Source organism: Mirounga angustirostris, unplaced genomic scaffold (genome assembly GCF_029215605.1).
Source record: "Mirounga angustirostris isolate CCGP_5_RB_7025 unplaced genomic scaffold, mMirAng1.0.hap1 SCAF_6, whole genome shotgun sequence".
Taxonomy (NCBI): domain Eukaryota; kingdom Metazoa; phylum Chordata; class Mammalia; order Carnivora; family Phocidae; genus Mirounga; species Mirounga angustirostris.
Genome location: NW_026991714.1, coordinates 46,538,026 through 46,551,226, shown reverse-complemented (window position 1 = coordinate 46,551,226; position 13,201 = coordinate 46,538,026). Strand labels below are relative to the sequence as shown.

The following is a 13,201-nucleotide window of genomic DNA, read 5'->3' as shown; positions in this document are numbered from 1 at the left end:
TTGCCAGAGACCATGTGGCCCACCAAGTCTAAAATATTTACTATTTGGTTTTTACATAAAGTTCACTGACCCTTGCACTAAAGGGAGAGATTACCAAAGTTCCTCTTCAGATAGATCAAAGCTATTTTAGAAACCTGTATAGATCCCTTCTATAAAATGGTCAAACAGTCTTTTAAACTGCTATCAAAGTAGAACATGTACCTTTAGTTTTAAGCAAGCAGTTTACAATTGGGAAATTAGATAGAATTTAGATGACACTCCCTTCTTCAGATTTCAGGATTCCAATTAATTCAGAAATAATCTCCAATCATTTTCTGAAAAAAACATTTATTTGCCCTTTACTTTAAAAGACCTTAGAAATAAAAAAAAAAAAGACCTTAGAAATAAGAAGTAGATGGAAACTGTTTTCAGGAAGGCAAGAACTAAAGAAAAGTCATCTTTTATTTTTCCTTAAGCACAAATAATTTCATAAGTAAGATGATTTTCTCTCAACTCACCTGTCCTTCTAATAGATCACAATCTTCATCTTTAACTTGTCCATTAATCAAATAAACGCCATTTTCTATTTGTTTAGCCCAGCGTGCAAGTCCATTCTTAAAAGGAACACAACATGGATATCTTTCAGATATAATGTCATCTCAATTAAACTCCCTAGGGCCCACTTTTTTTCCACCTAATATACTCAAATGTTAATGTGGTAATCAGTAACGTGGTATTTTATTTTTTGAGTTAACATTTTGCCATTTTTTTCTTCATGTATTTTTTAAAAATTTTTGCATATAGTTGACACACAATATTACATTAATTTCAGGTATACAACATAGTGACCCAATTTATTTATACTTATGCTATGCTCACAAGTGTATCTACCATCTGTCACTGCATAACACTATTACAATATCACTGACTATATTCCCTATGCTTGCTTTTATTCCGTCTCATAAACAACAAAAAAAAGTATATCCCCAAATTTTGGCAACTTAGCCATATTTAATAATAGTTTTTCTAATCTTTATCCCAAACTAACATTCATATCACACACTTAGGAGGCTTAATAACTACATGATCATAGTCAAATAAAATTCAATAATTCCCATTAAAAGTGAGAAAAGAGAAAGAACCTCAAGAACAAATATATAAAGCAGTACTAAAGAGGAAAAAATAAGCAAGTTCCATTTGCTTCCTTCAATAGGAAAAAAGAAGAGAACTGAAATAAGAACAAAAGAATGGTACAGAAATACAAAAGAGGACTGGAAAGGAGAAAATAAAACTAAAGACCAAGAGGAAAAAAAAAAAGACCAAACAGTATACCTTTTTATATAATTATATTTTATGTAACTATATTTTACAATGTACTTAACTGCATGTTAATCAAGAAATATTTATGGAGCACCTTTTATGCTAAATACATTAGTATTATAATCCTGTCCTATCTCTAAATTTCTAATTTGGCTGGAGTAATAGTCACCCGTAATAATATCATCATAATTAGCATGTAATTTTTGAGGATTACAAAATGAATGGCATAGACAACCAAAATAAAAGCAGATTATCTGTTCAGTGATCACTAAAGAAAATTCATTTTGCCCTGATACCTTTGTATTTTTCTCCAGAGTATAGCTGACAGAAGTGGTAGACAGTGGGATGTGAATATTAATATGAACTGTACACTCTAATGAAAGCCATGAAGTTGATAGTCCATTTTGATACTTCCAATCTGCTGGTTTTGCTGAACTCTTTAGCAGTGGGGAAGGTGGAAAAACATAAAATATGTGATTTAGGTAAAATACACGGATCAATAAAATATAAAATCTAAGCATCAAAAAATGGGGTAGTTGGCTGGTAAAGAGCTCAGAATCCCCAGTCCTTGCCACCTTTCTTAAAAACCTAATAAATCATACAAGCTGATATCTAACATATTTGGCCAACTTCTTTCATTAAAGGGCAACAGGTTAAAACTAAATAGAAATAAAGCATGCATTAAATTCACTATCCTTCAATACATTCCAGACAGCCTTGGCAACTCCATCCCCCAGTGCTAGGTTAAAAAGAATCCGTTCTCTGGTTCTCATCTGTAACTTTGACAGTGTCAATTCAGAAGCTTGTGTGTGAAGCAAATAACCACTGAACAGGTGGTTATTTGCCAGGTGCCAGATGTTCTCCTTTCTGTCCTATCCTCTCTTAACACAGTACTGTGAAGTTACTTTTTCATATTGCTTTTAGACACCTTAGCAAAATGTTAGTCTGGATTCTGCTAGTAGGTAGCTTGCTTACTAGGCAACGTAACTACCAAAAGCCCAGATGCTTTTACTACCAACCTCTCAAATATAATACTAAATGCATAAATAGGTAGGGGGAGCTTAAGAAAAGTATTTGAACAACAACAAAAACTTTTTTCCTTGCTTGTAATGAAATTAATCATATTTCAAAACAAAAAGTGCAGGTGGTTGTAGACATCAGTAAGAAGTGAAAGCACTGAAAAATTTTAAAATAATTGAATTTTATTTTAAAAATACTTTGTAATACAAAAATCTTTAAAAAGCAATTTTTCTTACCTTTGGATCATGGATATCATAAGTTCGACAAAATATTCTTTACTGATTAAGGATAGAAATAACCAAAAAAAGAGAATTCTTGATAATCAAAAGAAAATAAACTATCAAAAAATCAAAATAAAGTACATGCATCCAAGAGTTTTTATAAAATCATACCACTTCGTATACTTAAAGATATACATATATATTTATATGTATGTTTGCACAAATACACATATAACTTGTAAATAAACATATATACATTCATATTTTGTATAAACTAATATATATGTACACAAAAACTGTTCTGACTATAATACTTGTGGTGCTTTAAACTATTCCCTATTGCTTAAAATCCTGCTAATCACAATGAATAGAATGGAAGCACTTGCAAAATTTTCCTCAAATACACATCCTCTATAACAAATAGGAGTGCTGTTTTGAATGGAGTCAAGTCTGAAAATGTTTATTGGGTCAAAGGGCCTATAAATGAGTTACAAGCTCAGCTTCTGCAGGAATGATCAGTTTTTGAATTTTGTCTTTTGCAAGTCCTGATTTACTGGTCCCTTGCACTGCTTCGCTCCCTTGGTGTGGCTGCCTCTGGCAAGATGTAGAGGAAAGAAGCTAAGAAGGCCCTAAGGAGGCTTTTAGTGTCACTTGATCTTGGCTAAAGACATAAAAATCTCTTGGATGTCCTACAGTGTCCAGCTCAGTATTATCTGTGCTCTGAATTGGACATTTTGAACTGGAGGTGAAAATTTAACATGATAAAAGCCATTACTTTGCCTAAGCTGTCAGATGGGCATCGACCTCTCTTGTAGAGGACCTACTAAGCATCAAAAAATGGGGTAGTTGGCTGGTAAAGAGCTCAGAATCCCCAGTCCTTGCCACCTTTCTTAAACTCTTTAACAATCCTAAGACATGATTAACGACCATTATTTCTATTATTATTATTGGCAGTCCTAATTATGTGTTATTTGAAGGAAAAACTTCCAAATTATGCCTGTTTTCAAAATACAATTTAAATAAATATTTCGGGAAAAAACTGCAGGAACATTATTTTGATATCACATACTTTAAAATATAAACACCTAAATAAAAGATACTTTTTTGTAGAAGAACAAATGTGAAGTGTCACTCGTTCTGAGATCTCCTCTTCTGTGAAATTCCACAATCTCCTTTTATTCATAGATTTTTCCATAGCAAATACTAGCTGAAAGAGAGCAAAACACACATCAACTTAATGCAAAATAAGAGAACAAAAGTGAATGCAGAAAAAAGATAATTATAATGTCTCTAAGCTCCTAATTAGCTTTAAAATTCCATGATTCTATCATTAAATTTTATTTCCTTCAAAAGAAAGAGTAAAACTGATTATTAACTTTTTGGATTCCATTTTCAGGGATCTATAAAATTTGGGTTCTAAATGTAAAAATATAAATCACGGTCATTGATCAACTGGACATAAGAAATTAATTTTGGGTAATTAGGATTTAAGTTTAGAAGTATAGAATAAAGACTATTTTAATTAGAATGAGAAATGACAAGTGACTTTTAACCTACAAAAATGAAGCAGGTCACCCTTTTGGGATTTCTTACTAAATATCACAAAAGATATAAGGCACTATACAGTACACATAAAATATAGTAGTAACAAACTGAAAGTAAAAAAAAAATCAGAAATAGTGACATACATTTATGCCAGAAATAAGAACTATAAAAATGCATACCTGATATGAGTAGAGGGATCATAAATTTGACTCTAAACCTCCTAATAATAATGTGCACAGACAAACCTAATCTGTTACCTAATTCACATGGCCCATAAACTGAACACAATTGATGAGAAGAGGCACAACTTTCTTAATAATTATATCAAAAGAAATTTCTTCGAAGCAAAAGGAAAGAGGACCGTGTACTTGGGGGCTGCCTGGGTGGCTCAGTCGTTAAGCGTCTGCCTTTGGCTCAGATTATGATCCCAGGGTCCTGGGATCAAGCCCCACATCAGGCTCCCTGCTCAGCGGGAAGCCTGCTTCTCCCTCTCCCACTCCCCCTGCTTGTGTTCCCTCTCTCACTGTCTCTCTCTGTCAAATAAATAAAAAATCTTAAAAAAAAAAAAAAAAAAAGAAAGAGGACCAACTGTATCTCTCTAGCATTGAGCCCACATTCACCCTATGCAATCCAGTGCCAACCACAAAAGGATGCACAACCAATGAGATTAAAAACACATTTAGATTACATTTCAAAATGTCAAAGAAGATGAACAACTGTGAAAGGTACATTTATTTAAAATGGAAAAAACAGCAGAAAGTTGAGTAACTAGCCAGGGGGGAGGAATATCTCCATTTTCTTCCCTTTCTCCCTTAGGTAAAATTGCAAAGATTTAATGTGGGACATTTGACAGGAAAGGTTACAAAACTGGAAGAAACTGTAGCAACTGTGATTCTTACTGGCTGCACACTTTTTTACTAGAAAATGTTTTTTGGAGATTCTGTGGGGTTTTGCACTTCTCAAGATTATAGGGTCCCCCCCTCTCTTGGGGTGGGAAAGAACTTTTTGAAGGCTCATTTGGATCCTGAGTACTAAAAGAGATGAAAGCTGCCTGCACAAAGTTTGCTTTAGATTTGGGCTTAAGGGGAAACAGCTTGTTGACCTTCATATTTATTTACATACTATGTTACCCAATTTACTGATATGGGAATAAAAAAAGGAGGGGACTAATGATAGATACTCTGTCCAGGAATAAAGAATCTGATTATTTATTTATTTATTTTTTTTTAAAGATTTTATTTATTTATTTGACAGACAGAGACACAGCGAGAGAGGGAACACAAGCAGGGGGAGCAGGAGAGGGAGAAGCAGGCTTCCCGCCAAGCAGGGAGCCGGATGCGGGGCTTGATCCCAGGACCCTGGGATCACGACCTGAGCCGAAGGCAGACGCTTAACGACTGAGCCACCCAGGCGCCCCGAATCTGATTATGTTTTACTCTCAGGATCTTGAGAATATTGAACAGGTGAAGAATCACAAAATCTATCAACTTCGCATTACAGCAATCACTTGGAACTAAAAGGAAGCTCTAGCAGAATATTGCTATTGTATAAGAAAAACTCTTAAACCATTATAATTTGTCTCATAATAGTAAAAAATTATCTTTAAACTTAAAGCTATTTAAAAATATATAGCTTTGATTGAAAATAGAAATATTGACATTTTTTTAATGCTCAAAATACCAAGCAGTTGGATGGAAAAAGCGGTTTCAACATAATCCCAGCATAAAGAATTATGGAATACTAATCTAAATATGCCTAGGATCATTGTTTATAAGTATAATCAATTAAAATATGACATAACTTTGGGGCGCCTGGGTGATTCAGTTGGTTAAGCATCTGACTCTTAATCTCAGCTCAGATCTTGATCTTAAGGTTGTGAGTTCAAGCCCCATGTTGGACTCCATGCTGGGTGTGGAGCTTGCTTTAAAAAAAAAAAAAAAGTAACTTTGATCATACTAAGAATTTTTGATATTTCAGACTTACTCTGCGCAGGGCATTCTGAAAATCATTTCCCATTTCTAAAGTTGTAATGATAAATACTCCAAGAACTAAAAGTCCCCCTGGTAGCATTCTGGACACCTAAAAATAAAAATATAGTATTAGTTAACATAAGTATTTGCCATTATATGCAATCTTTTGTGTTTGATAAGCTAAATATTAAATCAGCAAATACTCTTGAGCACCAACTATATGCATAGCATTGAGGTGGGAGCTTTGAAAAACGGGTTAAAATATTGAGAAATATTTGGTAACCATGATGAAGGGGCGTCGTTATATACACAATGTTCCTAGAGTGTCCTTACTTTTTTGCCTTTATAACTAAAGCTATTTAATACCATTAGTAATGACACCCTTTAACTACATCAATAAACAAACCCTTCTCACAAGATCACAGACTGAAATACCTTCTAAAAATTTTTCAATGGCTTCTACTGTCACCTAAATAATATATAAATTTATCTACTACTGGTATTTCAGACCCTAAAATCTAGCTAATCTGATACTCAGAGCCTCACTTGATATTACTTTCCCTGAAATACCATACATATACCTGGCTAACTCTATACCTTCATTCAGACTGCTCCCTCAGGCTAAACTGACTCTCCCTTACCTTCTCTGTGTCTGAACTCTATTGAATACTTCAAAGTCAGCTTGAGGAAGCTGCCTTCCCTGATACTTTGATCTCCCAACTCCCATAAGACTTTGGTGTAGTTTTCCCATGGAACTTATCAGACAAGCCTGTGTTATAATTACTTGTATTCAATGGTCTGGAAGTTCTTTAAGGGAAGAAGTGATTCTCAACTAACTCTGTATACCTATTAATATTCAGAAGATTACTAAAGTTTGGGATTTGAAGAGAGGGGATCTGACTTGAAAATCTATTGTTTCCTATTTTTTACATTTATTTTAATTTTTTACATCTCTTTATTATATTGCATATGAATGTTATTTCCAATTTTTCTTTACTCTAAAATAATATTGTAAAAATTCTAGCAAGGCTTTCTGTGTTCATGGGATTATTTGCTTAGAATAAATTTCTTGAAGTGGATTACTAGTTTATGAAGTTATGCTTATTTTTAAGGTTTCTGACCCACACTACCAATTTGTTCTCCATAATATGTTATTTCCCTTCACGTGATTGTGGCTAGTTCTTAATACACATGGACTTCTTTCTACCATCTAAACTCAGAGATCAAAGTGCTTTTTTTGTGTGTACTCAGTACATAAGAAAACTGATCAGAAAGTTAAATCTTCTTAGATACCATAGTCTATTCCTGAATATATTTATTTAGTGTCTGCTGGTGGTTCCCTATGATTTCATAAATCCTATTCATTATAGTAGCACAAGCTTGACATATAAATAAAGAACAAAGTTTTCATATTTGGCATGGAAATATGCATATTTTCAAAATTACCAACACATAAAAGTAGCTGTTTCTTTCTAGGGGCAAAAAGGTTAACCTATTTTGCTATAAAAATTTTATGTTTGTATGCGTACGTGTATGATACACATCTCTCTATACATATAGGTATGTATGTGCTATATACATATGTATAAGTATATAGTTTTACAAGAAACCAACAACAAAACTGGAGTCTAAAATTATTTAGAAACCACTGGGAATTTAAGTTTAAAATATTTAATATTTTCATTAGATGATATTAAAAATTTCTTAGATTCTTTTACTACACACAACCCCCCATCACAAATACAGACACACATACAGATAAACGTGCATCTCTGAAAATTTTAAAGTTGATGGGAGATGGAAATGATTACTTTTACCTTACTCTAAAATTTCCTATTAGTTGACACAATCCATTCAATGACTACTTTCAAGTGTATTTACTCACCATTCCCTCTCACCCACTCCCAAATCTGTTTCCTTCTATGAAATGGCAACACCATCTTCCTAAACATCCAGGCTAGAAATCTCTGTCATCTTTAGCTACTTTCTCAAATGCTTTTCATTCCCAGTCTACTTGGTCACTAAATCATCTTGCTACTAGCGCTGTGACTGGAGTGTTTTGGCAGTGAAGTTTTAACTCACTGCATTAGTTAATTCATGCATTCACTTATTCAGTATTTTGGAGTTCTTGTAAACTATGGAAATACTATGCTTGGCATTGAGGATATAGCCATAAACAAAACAGATGTGATCCATCTTCACAAAGCTTAGTCTAGAATGGGCTCACATCATCTTTTTTTGAACTATAACAGTAACTGATGTTCAGTCTCTCTACCCTCCATTTATACTGTGTCAAGGTATTGAAATTATTTTCTAAATGACTGATCAATCATATCAACTCCTTCTCAAGATAGGGAGCTCTGAAAGTCTACCACAGAGCTACTATCTATCAAACTCCTTCTTAGGATGGCACTCCAAAACCATCCATAAACTGGCCCCTTCCAACCTTCTGTCTAAATACATTCTTTTAAATAACCGTGTTTCAGTTATACCCAATTGCTTGCTCTGTCCCTACCTCTTCCCCTGCCTTTAACTTTCATGCCTTTGGATCATGTATTCATACAGTCCTTTGTGTGTTCAGTGTGTTCTCTGACTTCTACTGGCAGTCCTATTCATCTTACAAGTTCAGAACCTTCTGTGAAGCCATGGGCAGGTACTTAATTATTCACCATTCTATATTCTTATAGCACTTTTCTACTTTTATCCCATTTCTCTTGTGGTAATAATGTCTTTCACTTTGGTTACAACATACATTCTAAGGACATTAAAAAGAACCTAACCAAACCATCATTTTATTCTCTCAGTACCCACGTTAAGTCTTTAAAACAATCTGACCAACAACTTTATTGTCAATAACTAGTATTATTTTAAAGAATACTTGTAAATAAGCTAAAGGACCAATAATAAAGAGAGGTTAAAAAACAGTGCATAAAGGTTAACAATCTAAAAGCACAGCATATAGGGCGCCTGGGTGGCTCAGTTGGTTAAGCGACTGCCTTCAGCTCAGGTCATGATCCTGGAGTCCCTGGATCGAGTCCCGCATTGGGCTCCCTGCTCGGCAGGGAGTCTGCTTTGCCCTCTGACCCTATCCCATCTCATGTGTTCTCTCTCATTCTCTCTCTCTCAAATAAATAAATAAAATCTTTAATAAATAAATAAATAAATAAATAAATAAATAAATAAATAATAAAAGCACAGCATATAAAGTCAAAGGCTTCCAAATCAGACTGCCTGGGTTCAAATCCCAGTTCCATCACTTATTATGTAATCTTGGGTGGGTTATTTAAACTCAAGTAAAAAATACTTTTTAAAATTATACACAAGTAATCAACAAATGAAAAATATAATCATGGATGAAACAGAACAAAAATACTTCTATCATTGATATACTATGCAAGTTTTGAAGACTTAAAAATGAGTACTCTGAAATCCTAGTCTAGTAATCTGAGGATGAAGTGCTTTTATTTTGTTAGTCAATAAGCACAACTTAACTATATAAAAAGACAAATATGATGACCTGGTTGGCATGTTCTGTGGCCCATTCTTCATCCAAGTTATCCAACTTAGCTTTTTGTTGATGTGTGAGGTTCTCATTTTGTTCCTCTTTGGGTGGTGTTCTAGTGGCAAGAATGACATAATCCTTTTGTGAAGAACACTTAAAAACAAATTAGAAAAGCTTATTAGAGTGACATCTGATTGAAGAAAATAAAGCTCTTGTGACATGCAAAAACAGTAATATTCATAGCAGCTTAAATTGTTAATACTTATAATGGAAGCTATGGGGAAACCAATTTTCATGAATAGCCTTACAATGTTTCCCTCACACAACATTTATTTATATACTTAATATCAGCTTCTTATTTGTTTGGGCATTCTGAATGTGAATCATACAATGGTCTTTAAAAACAGCTTACTGGATAAGTGAATATACTGTACTTTAACTAAAATATGCTTGATCAGTTTTCTAGTTATTATATTTATCTTCTAAATAATCTGAACAGATGGAATGGTTCAGCAGATATAAAAACTCCGTAAAATAAAGCAACAAATGACCTTGTGTTTCTTACTTCCATTGAAACAATGATAGTAGGGAACTTGTAGATGTGTATCCACAGAAAAGCAAAGGGGATGTGGGATACATAATTGAAGCCGTATCAGATTTATATTCCTGAGTTTTAATAGCACTTAAATGGTAAACAAAGGTGGGATATCTGAAGATAAATTCAGGGAAGTTTTTTTTTTTTTAAAGGATTTTCTTTTTTTTTTTTTTTTTTAATTTTATTTATTTATTTGAGAGAGAAAGAATGAGAGACAGAGAGCATGAGAGGGAAGAGGATCAGAGGGAGAAGCAGACTCCCCGCTGAGCAGGGAGCCTGATGTGGGACTCGATCCTGGGACTCCAGGATCATGACCTGAGCTGAAGGCAGTCGCTTAACCAACTGAGCCACCCAGGCACCCTAAATTCAGGGAAGTTTTAATAGCTCAGTCTCACTACAGTGAAAGTTTGCTGTAAAGAAAAAGTAAAAATAAGGCAGATAAAACCAGTTAGCATGGTGTCATTCTTATACATGACCTGAAATTGCCATTAGGAGTGTCATCCTGGAATAGAAAATAAAGGAAGAGAAATTATTTCTACAAAAGTTATTTCCCGAAAGTTACATTCAAATGCACAAAGGAAAAGGCAGGTGCTGATTAAGAAAGCATGACTTTAAAAAGAAAAAGAAACTGACCCAGAGAATAGGAAACAGGCAAGCTTGAGGGAAAGAAGAAAAAAGTGATGAGCCCTGGAATAAAGAAAAAGAAAATAACTGGAAAGGATGAAAAGATAGCATAAGGAAAGACTGGAAGGAAAATCCTAAACTGTGGGAGACTTATTTGTAAGATGGTGGTTTTGCCAAGCTCTAGAAACAGCCTATGTGAGTAAGGCAAGTTTGGAAGAGGGTTATTTCTCCCTGACCTTTTATCTCTACTGAGGATACCTTTCTCTGAGACTCTTATTCCCTTAAACTTTCTTAAATATAGGGAAGTAGAAAACCTTAAATAAAAAGTTCCTAACAAAAAGAGCCCAATATTGGATGCAAGTAACCTCAATCAAAAAGTATTCAGGGCTGAGCCGAAGTGGCTCAGTCAGTTGGGCGGCTGCCTTCGGCTCAGGTCATGACGTCGGGGGTCCTGGGATCAAGCCCCGCATTGGGCTACCTCCTCAGCGGGGAGTCTGCTTCTCCCTCTCCCTCTGCTGCTTGTGCTCTGTCTGTCTCTGTCTCAAATAAATAAAAAAAATCTTTAAAAAAAAAAAAAAGTAGTTCAGATTATTACCAAGAAGGGTAGTTGGGCTGTCTAAGGAGAGGCCTCATAGGGTAGTGTTACCTGGGTGAATAGTACAGAGTCTACTCTCTGTCTTACAAGTTAAGAAATCAGATTTGTGAAAACGCTGAGAATGATCTGGTCTCTCAGGGCTAGACTGACATTAAGCTCATTCAGAATGATGCTGAAAACAAGAATACTATGAAGGAGTGTGAACACATGACTCTCCTTGACAGTACATTCTTTGTAAGTAGATAACATGGGGCTCAAATTACAGGAGGAAGTAGCTTCAAAATCTGGATAGAATTGGAACAAGAGAAGTTAATTATGCAATTTGAAGGTTCTAAGGCATTATGATAAAATATTCAGAAAGAAAATTGTCACAATAAAACTCTTTTTGCTTCTAGGTATCAAAATCAAGTCCTTGGGCCACAGTGCACTCTCCCCTAAATAGTGTTTAGATGGAGTAGCCAGTTTGTCCCTGACTCTCCTTTTTTTGTTGCTTTCTACTGCTGGCCTGTCCTCCCTGCTGATTAACATATTTTTTCTTCAATTATAATAAATCAGCAGATGCTTATGCTTTTTTTTTTTTTAATTTTTTTAAGATGTTATTCACTTATTTGTCAGAGAGAGAGAGCACAAGCAGAGGGAGAAGCAGGCTTCCCGCTGAGCAGGGAGCCCGATGCGGGACTCGATCCCGGGACTCCAGGATCATGACCTGAGCGGAAGGCAGTTGTTTAACCAACTGAGCCACCCAGGCGCCCCTGATGCTTATGCTTTTTAAAGTAACTGCCCAAATCTCTGTTCCATTTTGTGTTGATTTTTAAGGCTTAACTCCAAAAGGAAAATAAAATGTCTTATTTGCAAATTTCTCCTATTCCCTTTCCCTCTCTCCACTGAATCAACATTAAAAAAAAATTCAGTAAGATGAGTGAGTACCATAGCATGTAACAAAAGACATGACCACAATCGCCATAAGACTGAAATAAAACAAACAATGGGAATAAAGTTGTCAAAAGCTACTTTTGCAAAGAATTAGACAACCAGGAATTAATAAAGATTAGAAGAGAGTAAAAAACACTTGGAAAGACAATAAAATATGTATAATTTGATTAGTGAAATTCTAATTTTAGAGTTTCTACATTATGAGTTACTTTTACATTGTCAAAAGGGAATGCATTCTGACTTAAGCAAACCTGGGCTAGGTTTGTCCTGCTTCTCCACATTTTTCCTCAAAGACCATTTTAAGTTCTTCTACATTCCATTCCTCCATTCCCTAACCTTGAGCTTACCGTTAAATAGCACATTTTAACTTTAAATAAAGAGCTAATTTGTTTTATCAATAAATGCACTGAAAGATACATACCTGTCCAATTAAAAGACCAGAGACAAAAGCCTTTCCTTGAAGATTTATGTTTGAAAGATACTGGCCAACAGTCTCTTCTACAATGTAGGTTCTTCCCATTATTAGGAACTAATTCACTCTCCTAAATTCCAAGAAAAAAATATACACCACTTTTAGGTAAAAATATAATTTGCCATGTTTTTGTCATGGGGTTGTACAGAGACAGAAGTGGTAGCATCCTGATACTATCCCATGCCTTACAGAGACTGCTTGTTAAGTAGGGTATTCTTTCCTGCAAAGTTCAAATTTAGCTTCAAAATTCTCAACACAGTACTGCTGGAAATGACTACCAGTCAACTAGAGCTGACATAAAAGATAAAAACCCACTTCCATATCTAAGATAGGGGAGAGAACACTAACACACCTGATTTTTTATTTAATTTGCTACTCCTTAGTTGTATCATCTTTGATAGTCTCTTGCTGAACCTCATTGTGCT

The 13,201-nt window shown here is 34.6% G+C and overlaps 1 protein-coding gene across 7 annotated transcripts in view; it reads right to left on the bottom strand.

Annotated features, from left to right (window-relative positions):
• Positions 1–13,201, bottom strand: part of ODR4 (odr-4 GPCR localization factor homolog) — a 35,806-nt gene that overhangs the window by 20,211 nt on the left and 2,394 nt on the right. For 4 of the 7 annotated variants that reach the window (XR_010412324.1, XR_010412323.1, XM_064594241.1 and 1 more), the window contains exons 3-9: positions 12,726–12,846; positions 9,573–9,710; positions 6,069–6,164; positions 3,641–3,747; positions 2,556–2,592; positions 1,596–1,736; positions 498–593 (exon numbers count right to left, since the gene is read on the bottom strand). Coding sequence is in view for 5 of the 7 variants with exons in the window: in XM_064594241.1 (XP_064450311.1) it covers positions 498–593; positions 1,596–1,736; positions 2,556–2,592; positions 3,641–3,747; positions 6,069–6,164; positions 9,573–9,710; positions 12,726–12,824 (714 nt within the window). In the remaining 2 variants the exon portion in view is untranslated. Of the gene's footprint in view, positions 1–497; positions 594–1,595; positions 1,737–2,555; positions 2,593–3,640; positions 3,748–6,068; positions 6,165–9,572; positions 9,711–12,725; positions 12,847–13,201 lie in introns of those variants that run through there. The other 3 variants (XM_054508019.2, XM_064594242.1, XM_054508017.2) reach the window with 3 other exon arrangements.